Source organism: Podarcis liolepis, assembly GCF_965112155.1.
Source record: "Podarcis liolepis genome assembly, chromosome: 13".
Classification (NCBI taxonomy): Eukaryota; Metazoa; Chordata; class Lepidosauria; order Squamata; family Lacertidae; genus Podarcis; species Podarcis liolepis.
The window spans coordinates 25,226,070-25,244,903 of record NC_139573.1 but is presented as its reverse complement, the minus strand read 5'-3'; the positions used below and the strand labels follow the sequence as shown (position 1 = coordinate 25,244,903).

At 40.4% G+C, this 18,834-nt stretch overlaps 1 protein-coding gene across 1 annotated transcript; it reads left to right on the top strand.

Moving 5' to 3' along the window:
* The first annotated feature begins 1,003 nt into the window (after positions 1–1,003).
* On the top strand, positions 1,004–5,107 carry LOC310691049 (olfactory receptor 5F1-like). Its single transcript, XM_083470648.1, has 2 exons — positions 1,004–1,371; positions 4,082–5,107. The coding sequence occupies exon 2, from the start codon at positions 4,156–4,158 to the stop codon at positions 5,101–5,103; it is 948 nt and encodes a 315-aa protein (XP_083326774.1). The 5' UTR covers positions 1,004–1,371; positions 4,082–4,155; the 3' UTR covers positions 5,104–5,107.
* Positions 5,108–18,834: the final 13,727 nt, after the last annotated feature.

The window sequence follows — 18,834 nt, the reverse complement described above, 5'->3', positions numbered from 1 at the left end:
TCTGTTTTCTAAGCCCATGCAGCTCAGTTACATGACCTGACAAGCTGGCATAGGACACTATTTGAAAAGGTTGTTTCCCCCTCTGCCAACTTTTGGCAGAGCAGCAGCGACAACATCCCTGATGCTGAAAGGGGTTTAGCTCTGGTGTAACTTTATGCCAGCTCCATTACACTGACTTGCTTTATGCTAGTAAAACTGTTGGCTACTAATGCAGTGTTAAAATAATTTATTTTGATACAGTCATACCTTGGGATGAATACGCTTCGGGTTAGGCAAATTTGGGTTGCACTCCACGGTGACCCGGAAGTAATGGAGCGTGTTACTTCCGGGTTTCGCTGTGCACGCATGCGCAGACCGTCAAAATGACATCATGCACATGCGCAGAAGCACCGAAATGCGACCCGCGCACGCGCAGACACGCTGTCATGTCTTGCATTCCATTTGGGATGTGAACAGGGCTCCGGAACGGATCCTGTTCGCATCCCAAGGTACCACTGTATTTAATATCGGAATGTAAACTTTTAAGTTTATTTTAATGGTTTATTATTATATGGCTGTAAACTTATCCTGGGATCTTATGGTGAAGGGTGGATAATAAATCCATTAAATTCATAAGTGTAAACTGTGTTTTGATTTCTGGTAAAATAAAATAAAAATAGCCTTACAAGAATTTATAATGAAGGGGCAAGAATCTGTGATCTCCAAATGTCATTGGACTCCAACTCCCATCAGCCCTAATGATCAGGAAAGCAACACCTGGTGGACCGCAGGTCCTTGTCAGGGCCTTCACTGTATGGCTACTCCTGGTACTGTATCATAAAATCCATGTGACACCACTAAGTTTGGAGTTTCTCCAAAACTGTATGCCCCTCTCCTGTGCACAAGCTGTCACCAATACACGGAGATGGGATTGGGAGCCATTGAGCAAAATGACATCATAAGGCAGTGCTGATTTAAGTACATACTACTGTGACACCATGGGATAAATCAGTGAGCAGCAGCCACACTTTTAAAGGAAGATGTAGTCCTCTTTGATTCACAGTATCCCCCGGGAGCAATTATTGACAAACTCGGCAGCCCCAAGTCTACTCTACTTCCAAGGCCACAAGCATTATTTATTATTATTTCTGGATCAACTTATTTCTCCCTCTCCCAAGAGGCAGTGCTAATGATCATCCATGTGCTCTCTTTTTCTTCATGCCCATTATACCTTGCAGCCCCAGAGGAAATAGTCTTGGTTTTAAAAAAGAAAAACAGCAAAAGGATGGCTGTAGTAGATATTCAATGAAGAGATGAAGGTTCTCAGATAATAGATAAAAGCCACCCCAGAACAACTGGGGCCTAGGGCAGGAAGAATTTTGACTTCTCAAGGTGATGAGAATTTTATTGTTATTCATGTTTTTAGACTGTATTTGATCCTGCTTTTACAATTAAGTGTTTTAAATTTGTTGTTAGCCACCCTAAGCCCGGTTTTCTGAACCAGGAAGGGTGGGGTATAAATAAAAATTATGATGATGATGAGATAATTCCAGTGCCAAGAAAGAAGCACCCATTGGCAATGGCTGGTAACAGTAGTATCTCTTATACATTCTGAAGCAGCATACATAGTAACAGGTAAGAAATGAGGCTCTTACCTGTTCAACTATGGCTCTTTCTCATGTTTTCTGGACTGTGAAAACAGCTCAGTGGGCAGCTTCAGGGATTGTTCTGAGATACAAAATGTGATCCTGTTTAAGGTGTCTCTTTCTATTTTCACTCTTCTACAAATGCCACCTTTTGTTTTATTAATAAACATACTTCTTCTTTAACTAATGGCCAATATAACAGATGTTTTAATAGTTGGAGACAGACTTCTTGTAGTGTTTACAGTCCTTTGTGGGCAAAGGAAATAAAGGTCTACTCCAGAGATGGGAAACCTGTGGCCCTCTGGAGACTGCTGGACCACAACTCCCATCACCCTGACTAGGGCAGCAGATATAGGCTATAGCCTGAGTCCAGTGCCCTGTGGAGGTCCCTGGGCAGTCAAAATCTCAGGGGCCCCTCACAAATTATCTCCTATTATGTTTTTGATTTTACCAACCAACAATTTTAATAAACCAATTTCAAGATCAAATCAATATTATTTTGATCTGTTGTTGCTGAGCCCCTAACAGGCATGGCACCCATAGGCCGGCACCTACTCTGCCTATTTGGTAATCCAGCACTGCCTGCACCATGAAAAGGAAAGGGAGAGGCAAGCTAACTAACCCTTCCTTCTTCTTAACTTCAGTGTTGTCACCAAGTAGACATACCCACCTGTCAGGGACTGGGCAGAGGAGGAATGGTGGAGACTACCTCCCCTTCCTGACCCTTCCAGGGAGGAGGAAGAGAAAGACAGTATAGATTTACAACAGTGGTTTGCGGGAGGTCACAGCTCAGAGGCAGATGAGGGGGAAAGTTGGGAAATAATGGGAGAGGAGGAGGAGGAGGAGGCAGAAGGGGAACAGTGGCTGGCTGACACTGTGTCATTAGAAAGCATCCTGGACCATCCATCTCCCAGAACCCAGTGAGCCTTGAAAGTAAGAGAGCAAAGAGCTCAAAGACAGAAGGCACATAGCAACACCCGTAGAAGTGCCGAATGGTGAAGTGAGAGAGACGGGGGGTGGAGATTCACTCAGGACAATGCCATTATCCAAGAGGCTGGGTTCTATAGCCTCTCTCTGTGAATACTGAAATAAGAAAGGATGGTAAGAAACCTTTCCTTGTCTTGGGCAACCAGCCGGGAGCCGCTGACAGCATCCAGACACCACACCACCCATTAACATTGGAGGGAGGGAGGTAGCATTGTGCTCCAAATAAAAGTTTTGGAGTTCATACCAGAATGGCTTATAGGTCTCATATGCACTTATCCAGGGAACTGCTCCTCTCCAGTCCTGTCCCCCTCCCCAAACCCTGTTCATGACAGCATATTCATGTAATTGTGGAAGTGTCTTTGGGTTCCTGGAGAGAGACATAGGGCATCTGTGTCAGAAATATGGAATGCCTTTTTGTTCTTGGTAATAACCAGTTGTGCATTTGTAGAAGTGGGTAGGAACCATGCAGAACTTGTTCTGAACATTTTAGCTGCATACCAACCCATGACTAGGAATGAAACCTGCCTCTACAAGTGCCCTTTTAGCATCCTATGTAGCAGAGAAAGGGGAGTTGTTCAAATATGGCTTTCTGGCACTTAAGATTTTCTTAATAGCCTTGGAATCATGAATTGTTTATTGATTATTTTTTACATTTTAAATGTTTCCTTGTATTTCTTGTTTAAAGATTTGTAAATGTTTTAGGTTTGCTTTATAATGTGCATAGATTTCTAAAGTAATTTTACAGAATTATCCTGTAATCATGTTTCCTGATTTATTTAGCATTAATACTTTTTATCCTATGGGGAAACTGCATTTTAATGCTCCCATCAGTACATTGCCATAGGCATACCCATCAGTACATAGGCATACCCAGAATAGATCCATTAAGATCAAGGGACTGAAGTTACTTAATGTCATTGATTTCAAGTAGTCTACTCTACATTGATACAGCAGTTTATTTTATTTTCCCATTGCTTCACTGCCACATTGTATTGGACATTTCATACAACATAACAGCCGCTTCTGGAAATATGGTGGAATATATTGCAGATTTAACACATATTTGCATGTTATTTGCAAACATATTTTTTTCTGGAAGCAAATAACACCAGAATAGTATACAAAAATAGTGAAATAGTTCTAAGCACATGGTCTGAGTTTTTAGAGAGCAAGTTCAATCACATCCTATCTTGATGAATTCACATGGTGAAAGCAAGTGAAGAAGGAAGTTTCACTTCACCAGAGGTGAGGGGGTGTGACCTAACTGAGTCTAAGAATACAATTCTATGGTCTTAGCCCATTCATGCATTAACTAGCCCTAAGCTAGCTAGTTATATTTGACTGCAGTTACCCACAGGATGCCTTCTGCCCTGGCCTAGACATTCTGTGAAATTACAATGACAACTGTAGGTGAACAATAAAAGCTTATTTGCAAACAACCTAACTGACTCACTGCTTCTTATTTACAGAACTACCAGCATTAACAGATCAAACTGCTGTGACCTCCCCTCCCACTTAGGAAGGCTCACTATCCTGACCAAAGATGGACTCCCTCAAATCTATGGGAAGACAGAATACAACAAGTGTCACAGAGTTTATCCTCATGGGATTCTCTATTGATGTGAAGAATCAGATGCTTCTCTTTGCCTTAGGACTTTCAGCCTATCTATTGACTTTGTCGGGGAATCTGGCCATCATTGTATTAATTCGGGTGGACCAGAGCCTCCACACACCCATGTACTTCCTCCTGGGAAACCTCTCTTTTATTGAGATCTGCTACACTTCCACCACAGTCCCCAAGATGCTGTGGGATCTCTTGTTGGGAGACAAGAAAATCTCCTTTGTAGGATGTGCACTGCAGATGTATTTCTTTGTCACGTTGGGGGGCACAGAGTGTGTGCTCCTCTCAGCCATGGCATATGACCGCTATGCAGCTATCTGCCACCCATTGCACTACACTCTGCTCATGAGCCCACCAGTACGTAGGAGTCTGCTGGCAGTTTCATGGGCTGTTGGCAACTTCAATTCCATGGTCAACACAGCAATGGTCTTTTCCTTAAATTTCTGCCACTCCCATGAGATTGACCACTTCTTCTGTGACATACCTCCCCTTCTGCACATCTCTTGTTCTGACACATTTGTCAGCCAGCTCATAACCTTCACCATCTCTGGGTGTGTTATCATTGTGCCATTCTGCCTGACCCTTCTCTCCTATGCCTTGATTGTCTCCTCGGTGCTCAAAATCCGCACAGCTCATGGTAGAATCAAGGCATTCTCCACCTGTGCTTCCCACCTCACTGTGGTGAGCATCTTCTTTGGTACTATCATTTACACCTACATACGGCCCTCCTCCACTCATTCTATGGAACAGGACCGCCTAGTTTCTGTGCTGTATGCCATCATCACTCCCATGCTCAACCCCCTGATCTATAGCTTCAGGAACAAGGAAGTGCAGGGAGCACTTCAGAGAGCACTAGGGAAGAATAGATAATAGATATGGGACCAGTAAATTGAAAAGTTAATTTCCACCACAAAATTCATCAGATTAGTTTAAAAGACATTGGGTGATATCCTAAGTCAGGAGTGGCCAACATGGTGCTCTCCAGATATTGTTGGAGTACAAGTCTCATCTCTGGCTGTTGACCATGATGACTGTGGATTTTGGGAGTTGGATTCCAACAACACCATGATGACAACACTTTGACTACTCCAGTACCAAGTCCTACTGAAATCAAGGAACAAGATATTTTTATTAGATATGCCAAGTGTGACATATAGAATAGTTAATAACATTCACAAATCAGAAGGTAGATCTAAAAATTCAACGCAGTGTACAGAATTCCTTTTGCCATGAGCCTTATTGGACAAATTAGCCTAATGCTGCTGAAGTTATATGTACAGGATATCCAGCTATATATCTTCCAGTTGTTTCTACAACAACAAAGTTGTCATGACAATACAGGCTGATGGAAAATCCCAATGTCAATTTTGTGTTTCAGTGGTTAGCAAAAGGTCTGATAAGATCCTCAGTGCTGATTGTACAGTATATTAAGCTGTCCTTAGAGAAAACCTTCCATGAGTAACTACTAATTCTGTCTGTAGAGATCAAGTAGTAGACATTCACACAATCCCCTAGGAACACCTTGCTGCATTATTTACTACACTTGATGTAATGTAGTTTGCAGCTGCATCGTGGAGGAGGCAGAAGTAGACCAGCAAGCTACTGAAACTGGTATGTGAGATTTAAGAAAATACTATCTTTATCAACATCTTTTTTCTGGAATGAGATTATGGTGTCACGGGTCTCTCTGTGCTAAGTGCTTTAAGTACCTAACAATGTGCCTGCCGGCTACAATCAGTTCCATAATTCTCCAGAAATTTATTTGGTGAAACCTAGAAAATTCTAAATTAACTTCTCGATGTTGTTTCTCACTAATAGTGTACATTTATGACATCTGTTGTTGTGCTTCAGGTACAAGGAGTCTTATAGCCCTATCATAAAAGATGGTCAAAGATGAGCAGAATGAAGGTGAACCACACAGTTGTCACAGAGTTCATCCTCCTGGGCTTATCCAGTGATCCAGCCCAACAGAAACTTCTTTTTTCCTTAGTACTTTTAATCTATCTGCTAACTTTAGTAGGAAATCTAGCCATCATGACTTTGATTTGTGTGGACCGGTGCCTCCAGACACCAATGTACTTCCTCCTTGGCAACCTTTCATTCATTGAGATCTGCTACACCTCTTCCACTGTCCCAAAGATGCTCTGGAACCTCATGTCAGGAGACAGGACCATCTCCTTCACTGGCTGTGCTCTCCAGATGTATTTCTTTGTCACTTTAGGAGGCACAGAGTGTGTACTCCTCTCAGCCATGGCGTATGACCGTTACGCAGCCATCTGCCACCCGTTGCGCTACACCGTGCTGATGAGCCAGCCAACCTGTAAAGGATTGCTAACAGTTTCATGGACTGTTGGCAACTTCAACTCTATCATCAACACAGCCTTGGTTTTCTCACTTGACTTCTGTAATTCAAACCAAATAGAGCACTTTTTCTGTGACATTCCTCCCCTTTTGCACCTCTCCTGCTCTGACACAAGACTGAGCAAGCTGGTGACCTTTACAGTCTCTGGATGTGGCATTACCATGTCCTTCTTCCTAACTCTACTCTCCTACATCTTCATTGTCTTCACTGTGCTCAAAATACGTACATCTCGGGGTCGGATCAAAGCTTTCTCCACCTGTGCATCCCACCTCACTGTGGTGAGCATCTTCTATGGAACCATCATCTTCACTTACCTAACTCCATCCTCCAGCCATTCCACTGAACAGGAGCAGCTGGTCTCTGTGCTCTATGCAATCATCACCCCTCTGCTGAACCCTCTAATCTACAGCTTCAGGAACAAGGATGTGCAAAGTGCTCTCCGTAGACTGTTTGGAACACACACATAGAGAAAATGGGCCTGGAATCTTGAACAATTCAGCAAAAGAAAATCAGTAACACAAGTTGAAAAATATTTGAAATGTTTTATCCATGTGAACGTTTACACATTTTGTTATATTTATTTGTCACCATTAATGCTCTTTTTTATTCCGATCAGTAGCAAAAATAGATAACCCAACCCAGCAGAAGTGGGCAACCCTACAGTTGTTTCTGGACTACAAATCCTATAGCCCTTTGATCATTCTATCTGGGACTGATGGAAGTTGGAGTCCAGTAACATCTGGAGGGTCGTAGGCTCCCCACCCCTGCAATACAGCCTTAAGGATCATTGTCCATGGAAACATGAGGTAGTTTTCCTTTTCTGTGTTTCATGGGTTCTCCCACTCCTCCAACAACACTCCCAACAAGTCCAACAACCTTCTCATTTTTTGAGGAGGAAAACCAGATAATAGAGTGCTTTGCATGTATAATCAGTGGCTTTGTGAATTGGGAGTCAGCCCACCATCCTCTATGGTTGAAAAAGCTGGAGAGCTATTAGCATGTGGACAGGTTTGAACATTGGCTTTGGTATGTAGACCCAACAGAATCCACCCTGAACCACTAAATACAGGCATTGAAGAGTTGCTGGTTATCACTCCGAAATTGGAATGGATGTTTCAGAAGAATTAAATGAGCTTCCCCTACCATCTCAAAAGGAAGGATTTTGCTGAAACGTTTCAGTTTAGACCTACAAATGAAGAGGTGCATCCAATGTTCGTCATATGTGGAACTGAGCCTTTGGGCTTAATTGATTTCAATGGGTCTGTGCTGACTGAGACCTGGCTGGATATCCTCAAAGATTGTGGACAAGCTCTCAAAACACCAAGAAAATAATATATTCAGCTCTTGAGATGCTTATTTTTATGGGGCATTTGAATTGTGAATTCCTTTGTAGCAGCTAAAATTGTATTAGCTCGTGGATAGAAATCTTCTTTTTCACCTACACTGATGAAATGGTAGTTGAAAGCATTAGATATTGGAGATTAGAAATTGATAAAATTTCTAATTTCTTTCAGAAATCTCTCTTGTTTATTACACACCTTAATGTACAATGCACTAAAGAAATTTGTTTTGTTACATATTTCTCTATATATAATAAAAATGTAAGGCTGTCATCATTCACCCCTATTGGAGGATTTGTAGTACCTCTTCACAGTCCTGAATTTTCATGAAGGCAGAGTAGGATAGGGGAGCAAAAATGAAGGCAGATTGTACAACAGCAGTGGCTGTGGTACAGGAGCGAGAATGGAAAATCACTGAGAGGGGGGAAGTTGTGGTTTAAAACAGCAGAAGAATTTAAAGCAGGAATGTAGAGAACTTAGAGCAAAGTGTCAGTTTTAAGCAATGGCAGAGGTTTGAGTAAAGTACTATGGAATATTTGAGGGCTCCACATCCTTTATCTATCTCACATGAGGCAGCTGATAAATGGAAGAAGGAGATGTTTGAGTACAGCAAGAAGGAAGGGACTCTGAAAGGAAAAAAGTAGCCATTTTAAATAATGGCAGAGGTTTGTGTGGAGTTTGCAGGGGATGACATTGAGAGGGGAAGTGATTGTTTAAAACAACATTTCAGTACAGTAAGAAGGGTGTTTGGAAAGGCTCAGATGTTTTCACTTTTTGGTGTTATCATCTGTGTTATACTTCTCATTGTTAAAAACTGTTATGTTTGGGTTTTTTCTTTTTTAAACAAATACAACCTCTCAATGTCCCTTCATCTCTCCTTTATTCATATCTTTTGCAGTTGTTTAAAACCACAATTTTCTTCTCAGTGTCCTCCACCCAAACTTCTGCCATGGCAATAAATGGCAGGAGGGAGAAAGCATTGTTGCTACTCCACTTACATTACAGCATTCCAATTCCGCTTTATAAAAACAATTCCGCTTTTTAAAAACAAAAACAATTTAGGGACAAAAAGTATAAAAATACATGGCATGACATATTTGCTCTTCAAACATATCATTAAGGATTTCTGAACTGGTCATAAACCACATTTTTGTATGTTTCTATTAGAATTTTGGAATGCTTTAAATTAAGATTAGGAAATGTAAAAACACAAAATTGTCTCATGGCCTTTCCAATAGATATCCACTGTACTTATTTTCTCAGCTCTTTGAGCTGCTCCCACTTGAGAATATTTTAATGACTCAAGTAGATTCTTTACATTCCTCAATGGGACTAATTTCAACAGCCCCATGGTGAAATAATCTGAAGTTAGCATGACACAAGCATCTTACTATGCAGTTGTCAACAAGAAGAGATGCTGGACAGCAAATAAAAAGGCACCCAAAATGAAATGTTGATTCATTTACTGTATGTCTTCGGAATTGACATCTTAGCAATGGAATGAGGTTTGTTTCTCTTTCTCTTTTAACTCTCACAATTGGACTTCCTTCCCCTGCTTCATATGATTTTAGACAGACCCTCCCCCCACTGAAAGGGATGGATCTGGTGCCTTCATGTCTAGTTTGAGCCTGAAGAGTTTATGGCTAGGGTCCAACAGGGTTATTTAGGCATGTTCAAGAACTTGGGCACACTAAAGGAAATGCTGGCTTCTCCTCCCCCTCCCCCTTTGAACAGTAGATTCATTGCTTTATCCCAATATGTGCTTGGTGTGTAGTAAGGGCTCCTGGGATGCTCATGAAACTGGAATGAGTGTGGATTAACTTGATCTGAGATGCTGTAGCTGCAAAATGTGTAGCTTTCAAATATGTGTAGGAGTTGCCACTGCCATAATTTGAAGTACATCAGTGTAACTGGTAAATCAAGAATATTACAACACATGGAATAGTAGGCTCATTAATAACTCAATATAGTGTTGAGTGAATCCCTGATAACTGTAAAATAACATGGATTTTAACAATAATGGCTGGCTTGTGTAGCTGCAAAGTCCTTTGCTTTCATTCAGTAGCAGTTGTTAGACCAAAGACAAACTAACAAAGGGGTCATTGGAGGAATTTATATGATATATGGGAAAATAGAATACAGAAGGGATAACCAATATATCAATACACATTTGTTCTATTTAATCCAAACATAGAGAGGTAGTGCTGAGGCAAATGGTCTGCTTCTTTTTAAATCTTGGTCTCAACTGGTCAGTCAGGATAGACCAGGAGTTGGAGGCCATGACATGGTAGAAGAGAGGGAAGGAACAAGAGGAGACTAGGAGAAGCAGAGCTGGTAGCCATTGCAATGGAGGGAAAGTAAGAAGACCGAGAAAAAGTTGGAGAAGGTCTGAGGCCAATTACCTCAGTGGTGACTTACAGGGAGAAGGGATAAATGCATAGTGCTAGGCTGGATGTAACAGTACAGCAAATAAACAAAACAGGATGAGATCTAATGACAGCAAAAGTCTGAAGCTCAAAGAGTAAGGGCTCACCAGGAGGTCTCTGACACTAAATTTTTGAATCCATAGGTCTTCTCAGTTGGAAGGAGGGAAGTGTCCTTTTGTGTTATACGCACACTAACCCTGATTTAGCTCCAGTAGCATAGTAGTTTGTCTCCACATAATTGACAGGTATAGAGGAAATGAACTTAATCAGAGAGATTTGGCTTCCTATTTCCTTCTTTCAGAATCTCATAGATCAACACATAATGATGGAACACAAAGATAGAGAGACACAGGTGCAAGACAACACAATGCCTGGAGAACAAATTGTTCACATGACACAAACAATTAAGCCACGCCACTTGTTACAGGACAAGGATGTTTGAGAAGTTGTTATCCATTCTGCTTTGGAGGGAAATATATCTAGCCCCCACAATCAATCACTCAGCATGATTGAAAACCATCCATGGAGTCTTCCCAATAGCCATTTTTATGAAGTGCAATCAGTGCTACCTAACATTTTATCAGTAGCTGTGTCAGACTTTAAAGTCCCATTAAACAGTTGTCAATACTTAACCCCTCTTATTATGCCCCCCCCCCACTCTCCTGAATGTGCAGCTCTTTGTACAGTGAAGGAAGCCCTCTGAGGAGTCCTGATGCCTTCTGGAGATAGAAATCCATGGCAAAATGGAAAGGAAAAACCAAACCACTCTGAAAGAATTCATCTTTTTGGGACTGTCAGATGACCCTAAACTCCAGAGCCTCCTCTTTGCTATTGGACTGATGATCTACGTAATCACCTTAACAGGGAATCTAACCATCATTATTTTAATACAGGCTGACCAGCACCTCCACACACCTATGTACTTCTTGCTGAGCAACCTGTCATTTACAGAAATCTGCTACATCACCACCACTGTGCCAAAGATGTTGTGGGACCTTCTGTCCAAGGACAAGACCATCTCCTTTGCAGGCTGTGTGATCCAGATGTATTTTTTTCTAACCACAGCTGCCACGGAAGGCGCCCTCCTTTCTGTCATGGCATATGATCGCTATGCTGCCATCTGCCACCCACTGCACTACACTTCGCTCATGAGCCAGCCGATCCTCAGGTGGCTTTTGGCTGCTTCATGGACCATTGGAAATATCAATGCCATTGTCAACACATCTTTTATATTCTCCCTGGACTTCTGTGGCTCCAATAAGATTGTGCATTTCTTTTGTGATATCCCACCTCTCCTGCACCTCTCCTGCTCGGATACCTCCCTTGCTGAGTTGGTGACTTTCATAATCTCCGGAAGCATAATGATAACAACAGTCTCCTTGATTGTACTCTCCTACATCCTCATTGTCTCAGCTGTACTCAAAATTCATTCAGCACAGGGTAGGATCAAGACATTCTCAACCTGTGCTTCCCATCTTACTGTGGTGAGCATCTTCTACAGCACAGCCATCTTCACCTACATGTCTCCTTCCTCCAGCCGCTCCATGGAACAGGAGCGCGTGATCTCTGTGTTATACACCATCATCACTCCTTTTCTGAATCCCCTCATCTACAGCTTCAGAAACAGGGAAATGCAAGTTGCATTTCTGAATGTTCTTGGAAAGAAATAACACATTGCATTCTGGAAGCTCAGATTTTTCTCTCCACAGACAAGCTGGGGATTGTGCTAAATTGTGAAACATCAAATAATCAGTTAATGAAGAAGATTTTTCATCTATTATTTAGCTTACTTTCCAAAGAAAAAATGCTAAATTCTCCTGAACCACTATACAGTAGTGACTACAATATTAGTAACACCCCAAAACTGAGATCTGCAGATATTGTTAAATATTCAAAGAATGAGTGAAGACAGAGGGAGAGGAGCAATATTATTATATTCCTGTACTTCCATAACTCTTACCAAAGTGTCAACCATTCCTTGCTGTGGCTAGCAAGGGAAAGATGAAAAAATAAAAACTCAGCCAATAAATAACAAATTCCATCTTAGAGTTATCTTACTAAGGTCTGGGGAGTAGGGGAGTAGACAGCTAAGATCACTATCAGGGCCTATGTGTAACTTAAACATGTGATTTCACATCACATGCATCTATCTATATCTATATCTATATCATCCATATCTATATCTTTATCTATCTATATCCAGGAAAGGGTGGAGTAAATTTTCTTTTCCTTTTTTTAATTCTTTTTTCAGATTTTAAAATTTACAAACAATTATCAAACAACAAACACAGAAAAAGAATTCCAAAGAATCTCCTGGGTTTCCCTCCTCCCTTTTGTGGGTCCTTAGATTAACCTTTCCTCCCTCATCTTGCCTATTAATCCAAATCTATTAAATCTCCATTATAACCAAAATTCAACATTGAACTATAAGTGGTACTCCAATCCTACTAATAATTTGAACTGTTTACAATGGTTTTTAAGGTAAATTACATATTTTCCCCCATTCCTTATTAAAAATTTGGTCTTCCTGAATTTTGATTCTTCCAGTCATTTTTGCCATTTTGGCATAGTCCATCAACTTAATCTACCATTCTTCTCTGGTAGGGTCTTCTTTCCATCTCTGGGCTAGTAACGTCCGAGCAGCAATGGTCGCATACATAAATAGTCTTTTCTGATCCGTTGGAATTTCAGCACCTAGAATTCCTAAAAGAAAAGTTTCGGGTTTTTTAGAAAAAGTTATTTTAAACTTTTTTTTCAGTTCATTATATATCATCTCCTAGAATTCTTTTACTACTTTACATGTTACTTTACAAGGGTGAAGTAAATTTCCCCCTTGTGGTCTTAGCAGAACTTTGAAAGAGCAGCATTCAGAGGAGCAACACACAAGTTCATATTAGGCATAGGAACTTGTGACCATGGGTGTCTGCAATATTTTTCAAGTAGGGAGCAAGTTCTTCCAATTTTCAAATGATGCTCCCATCCCAAGTACCATTCCATGCTGCCTTCAACTCCCTTCACCTTAATATTTTGCATCTGAGTGACCCACTCTAAACATAAATCCCAAACATGGTGCATTACAAGTGATTTAACCCCCCCCCCCATTTTGCTATCATAGTGACTCTTATTTTAATTTTAATTTTTGCCCACCTGAGCCTTCCTGATAGGATATAGATAATTAATTTAAAAATCAATAACCACAATCCAAGACAAATGTGACAAAGGCTGTTGATCTCAGTGGGCTTAAACATGCTTAACTCTGCTTTGGACTGTGGCCACTGAAAAAATAATGGGTTGCATCCAGACTAAGCGTCCCTCCAGACTGGTCTTTTATTGCAGGTGTATTCTGCAACATATTCTTAACACAATAATTGTGCATTAGTGGTAGAGCTATTCTGCTTTAGTTGGTTCTGCAATGCTCCCCCAGTACTACCATATTAAGATTAGTTAGGCTGTCTCTTTATGATGATATTTCAGTTGCATAGAATAAATGGATATGAAGTGCAATAAATACTAGGTGGGATTATATGGTAGACATGAGGACCTACAACTTAGGTTAAAAGGAGGTCCATGCTGCAGAAATATGTATAAATGAATAGAATCTATCTAACAGGCTTGGTCATTCATTTCTTTAATTCAAATTGTTTTTTACTCTATACCACTAGATAAGAATATTCAGTCTTAGGGACATTCACATCCAACCACATGCATTTTATTAATTTGATTTTCTTATAGGTAATAAGATACATTTACATTTATGTAACTAGTTTTTCTCCAGTCATTAGTTTTGGGTTTAGTCAATCAGCTAGCTACAAATCCACCTAACAGTTATGAGAATGTGGCACTTCAAGTCACCACCTTTGTAGAATGTGGTCAAAGCAAGGAGCTGTGTAAAACTGAGCTTTAGAAGGGAAAAGTTGAAACAATATTTTATGCATTATTTTGGATGCCTAAAGGGGTTTACAAATGTTATTCTTTTCCTTCACAATAAACCCCATTTTACAGCTGCTACAAATTAGAATTGGTCAAGGTCACAGTATGGGCCCTTGACAGTGATGGGTTTGAACCCAAGTCAAAGTCCAACATCCTAACCCTATCCACTTCACTGTATCAGATCCAAAATAGCAGTTTGGGGTGTGTGTCTGCTATTGTTGTTCTTTCCCCCCCAGAAAGTTGGGAGATACCTATGTTTAATGAGTCTCAAGTGGGTTTTTCCCATAGGGCCATGATGCCAGTGTACAAGTTTCCTGATCTCCCAACTTTAATTGGAATTGCTTCTGTAAACTAAATGAGGGTACTAACATACCAGGATGACTGCTAAATAAAATACATAGCACATTAGGTGCATATAGTCCTACATATTTCACAGGATATATATTTGCTCAGGTTGCTTTCAATTTAATGTCCATTTAGCTTCACCAATTACAAGCCTGAGGGAGCATGTCATGGGAAGATGGCTGAAGAGAGATTGCAACCAGTGACTTCCAATTATTATTGAAGTTAAACAGAGGGGGACTGGTTCTTCTGTAAAAGTTATGTGATCCATCTACATCATTTAGCACAGCAGCTGACCTGACTGATTGACTGAAATTTCTCCAGCATTGACAAAAAGATGGGATCCATTTCAGGGATAAAAAATCAGCTGTCCCATGTCTGGCAAAGCATGTAACCACAGAAACACAGCATCTGCCTTTGACCTGGGACTCACCATAATGAAGGAAAAGTGTAAGTAGAATAGGAAATGCTACCATGGACACTCAATATGGCATTGGGGAGAATCCTTTGGAAGGCAAAAGGGGCATTGCAGAATTAAGACTTTAATGAGCGAGGATTATGATATGGTGAGGGGAAAACATGACTGTAATGGGTATGAGTGTTGTGAAAATATGTTAAAAGAACGAATAAAAATAAGGATGAACTATTAAAGCTAAAGAATAACCACAAATTTATTATGATCACAAAGTATAAGGTTATCAGGGGCTACTAGTTGTGATTGCTATGATCTAGCTCCAGCGTTAGAGGCTTTTTTTAAAGCTGGAACGCACCGGAACTCAGTTCTAGTACTTCTCAGGCGGGTGCCATTGCCACTATAAGAGAACAAAGGAGGCATTCATGGTGAGTTCTGGCACCTCTTTTTCTAGAAAAAATAGCACTGAGTTTGCCTCTGGATACCAGTTGCTAGGGTTCAAAAGCGGAGAGAGCAATGTTGCACTCAGGTTCTGTTTGAGAGAACATAGTAGAAAAGGATGGTGGACTAGGTGAGCCTTTGGCCTTGGCCTGATTCACCAGGGCTAATCTATTGTTCTTATATTATTCAGAGTGCACTATTAATATATTGTACAAATCTGAAAAATAATAATAACCAATGATTGAATAAAAGTGTGTTTTGAAATAGAAAGTATATCATTGCCCTCTGATTACCTGTGCCTGCAACTATCTATTTAAAAATAATAAAACCATGAGGCATTACTCCACGAAGACTAACTCAATTAAGATCATCTGCATGAGTAATGCATACTTCCAAAAATTAAGAGTGCTTTGAAAATTCTTAATTACTTATTGTTGGGAGTGTACACATTTAAAATGGTACATTTTTCACCCATCAATTTTTCCATCAAAATCAAATACTGACCTTGTTGATTGCACTGCAGTCTGTGACAAGGAGAATAGGGCCATCTACCTTTGGGAGCTGAGCTCAGAAATTCTATTGTAAGTAACGGCTGGTGTGCTGATATGTATAAGCAATGATCTGGTGAGAGTTGGAAGGAAGAGGGCTCTGTTAAAAAGGGGACATTTTGATTTCATCAAATCAGATAAAAGATCACAATAATGTTTCTGGAGAATGTCCCAACAGACCAACTTGGAAGCCATAATTGGAGTAGATGTAGTAAAATAAACCATTTGAAAACAACTGAAAAGCTTCCCATTTCCATCTAGCTCCTGAATGAATATTTCAAGATTTGGAAATGTTTCAGCTGTTCTAGCAGCACATGTGTTTAGCAGTCTGACACCACAGACAGTCATTGCTACTGTTCTAAAAGCCAATGTGGTGTCATAGTTAGACAGACATAGTTAGTGTTGGACTGATCCTTGGATAGCAGGATTAAAATCTCCACTCACCCGGGAAGCTGACTGAGTGACTTTAAGCCACCCACAGTCTCTTAGCCTCACCTGTCTCATGTGGTTGTTGTGTGGATAAAATGGGAACAATGTATGCCACCTGGAGTTCCCTAGAGGAAAGGTGAGATATAATTGCAGTAATAATATAAAATATAATGAGTAAAAGGAAAATTAACTAAACTAGTATATTTTGCTGTGGACTTATCATGATTAAACTCTTTCCCCAAACTGCAACTCTTTCTTCATGCTATAAAGGAAAACTGAAATTAGGGAGTTTATAGCATTAGTTATATGCTTAGGAGTATAGGAAGGATGTGAGAAGTTGCCTTATTTTGAGTCAAAGTATCAGGAAGAGTGGAATAAATTTAATGATTATCTAGTTAAATTTGTTAAGTTAAATTAACTGAAAATAGCTTGCAGATACTTAATTGGCTTAGGATTTTATTTATGTTAAGTGATGAATTAATATGTTTAATTCCATAAGGTGAAGATTTAAGGATGTTAATGTTTAAGTTAAATTTCATAAGAATTGGGATTTGGAAAACTGTTAAAAGGACATGCAATGAAATTGAACCAAGGGGAAGCGAGGAAGTCACTTAACAAAGTTAATAAGTGTAATTTTCAGTAAGGCTATGATTTATGTTTGTTTGTCTTGTTTGTTTGTTTATAATATTGTGAAAACTAATAAAAAATATTTGAAGGGGGAAAAATATTTTGAGTCAAACCACTAGTTCATCTAGCTCAGTGTTATATACATTTACTGTCAGTGGTTGTCCAGGATTTTTTTGGTGGGAAGACCTCCCCAGCCCTACTTGGTGATGCCAGGGACTGAATCTAGGAGCTTTTGCATGGAAAACAGTTATTCCACTACTGAGCTTTGACTTTTCCTAGAAACCTAGGTCTTTACCTACATGAGCTCTTTCCAAAATGAACAAATTAGTCACTAAGGAAATAATATCACTGATTTTTCTAGAATGATTTTTCTTAATTTATTTTAATTATATACTAAATATTCCACTTTCAGAAGGAACATATGTTGGTAAGATGACCTTCAGAAACATCTCTAAAACCATGGTCACTGAGGTTGTCCTACTTGGCTTCTCTAATCTCCACCAGTTTCAAAAACCACTCTTCTTCCTCTTCCTTGTCATGTACATACTGACTTTGATTGGGAACACTTTAGTCATCGTCATGATCCATGTGGACCACCGTTTGCATACACCAATGTACTATTTACTCAAGAACCTCTCCTGGTTGGAGATCATCATCACCACAACTGTCACTCCAAAGATGCTCACCCTACTTATCTCAAAGGAAAACACTATATCTTTTGTTGCCTGTGCCTTGCAAGGATATATCTACTTTGTTGCTGGTTCCACTGAAGTCCTCCTTTTGGCTGCTATGTCAGTGGATCGCTATGTGGCTATCTGCAACCCTCTGCGGTATACTGCTATCATGAACTCCCGTGTCTGCGTGCTAATGGTCCTGTCTTGTTGGTTGTGCAGCTTCTTTTCCATCTCTGCCTCCATGGTACTGAAGGCAGGACTGCCTTTCTGTGGCTCCAATGTTATTGACCACTTTTTCTGTGACAGTGGCCCTCTTTTGGAAATGATCTGTGCTGATGTTCGCTTTCTCCAGGCCTTAGATTTGGCAGTTTCCTGCTTCATGCTTCTCAGCTCTGTATCTGTAACAACAATCTCTTATATCTGCATCATTGTCACTGTGATTAGGATACCCTCTGCTAAAGGCAGAAAGAAAGCCTTTAGCACATGCACTTCGCATATCACTGTGGCATCACTTTATTATGGCAGCTCCATCTTCATCTATATCAAGCCAGCTGGCAGCTCTTCAATGGAATTCAACAAAATAGCCACAGTATTCAACACAGTAGTGACCCCATTGCTAAACCCTATTATTTACAGCTTCAGGAACAAGACCGTGAAGGAAACACTGAGAGATGCATTGAGAAGACTGCAGGCCATTTTGCAAAGTGAGGCCTGAGATTGTTGAAGCACACTTGGAGAGATGGAATCTTGATTCATTTTTCCAAATTGCCCCTATATAGAAGAAGAAGAAGAAGAGGAGGAGGAGGAGGAGGAGGAGGAGGAGGAGGAGGAGGAGGAGGAGTTTGGATTTGATATCCCACTTTATCACTACCCTAAGGAGTCTCAAAGTGGCTAATAATCTCCTTTCCCTTCCTCCCCCACAACAAACACTCTGTGAGGTGAGTGAGGCTGAGAAACTTCAGAGAAGTGTGACTGGCCCAAGGTCACCCAGCAGCTGCATGAGAAGGAGCGGGAAATCAAACCTGATTCACCAGATTACGAGTCCACCACTCTTAACCACTACACCACAC

What these genes read in the sequence shown, in the direction of transcription:
- LOC310691049 (XM_083470648.1), top strand. Translation starts at nt 4,156, where the DNA reads ATGGACTCCCTCAAATCTATGGGAAGACAGAATACAACAAGTGTCACA.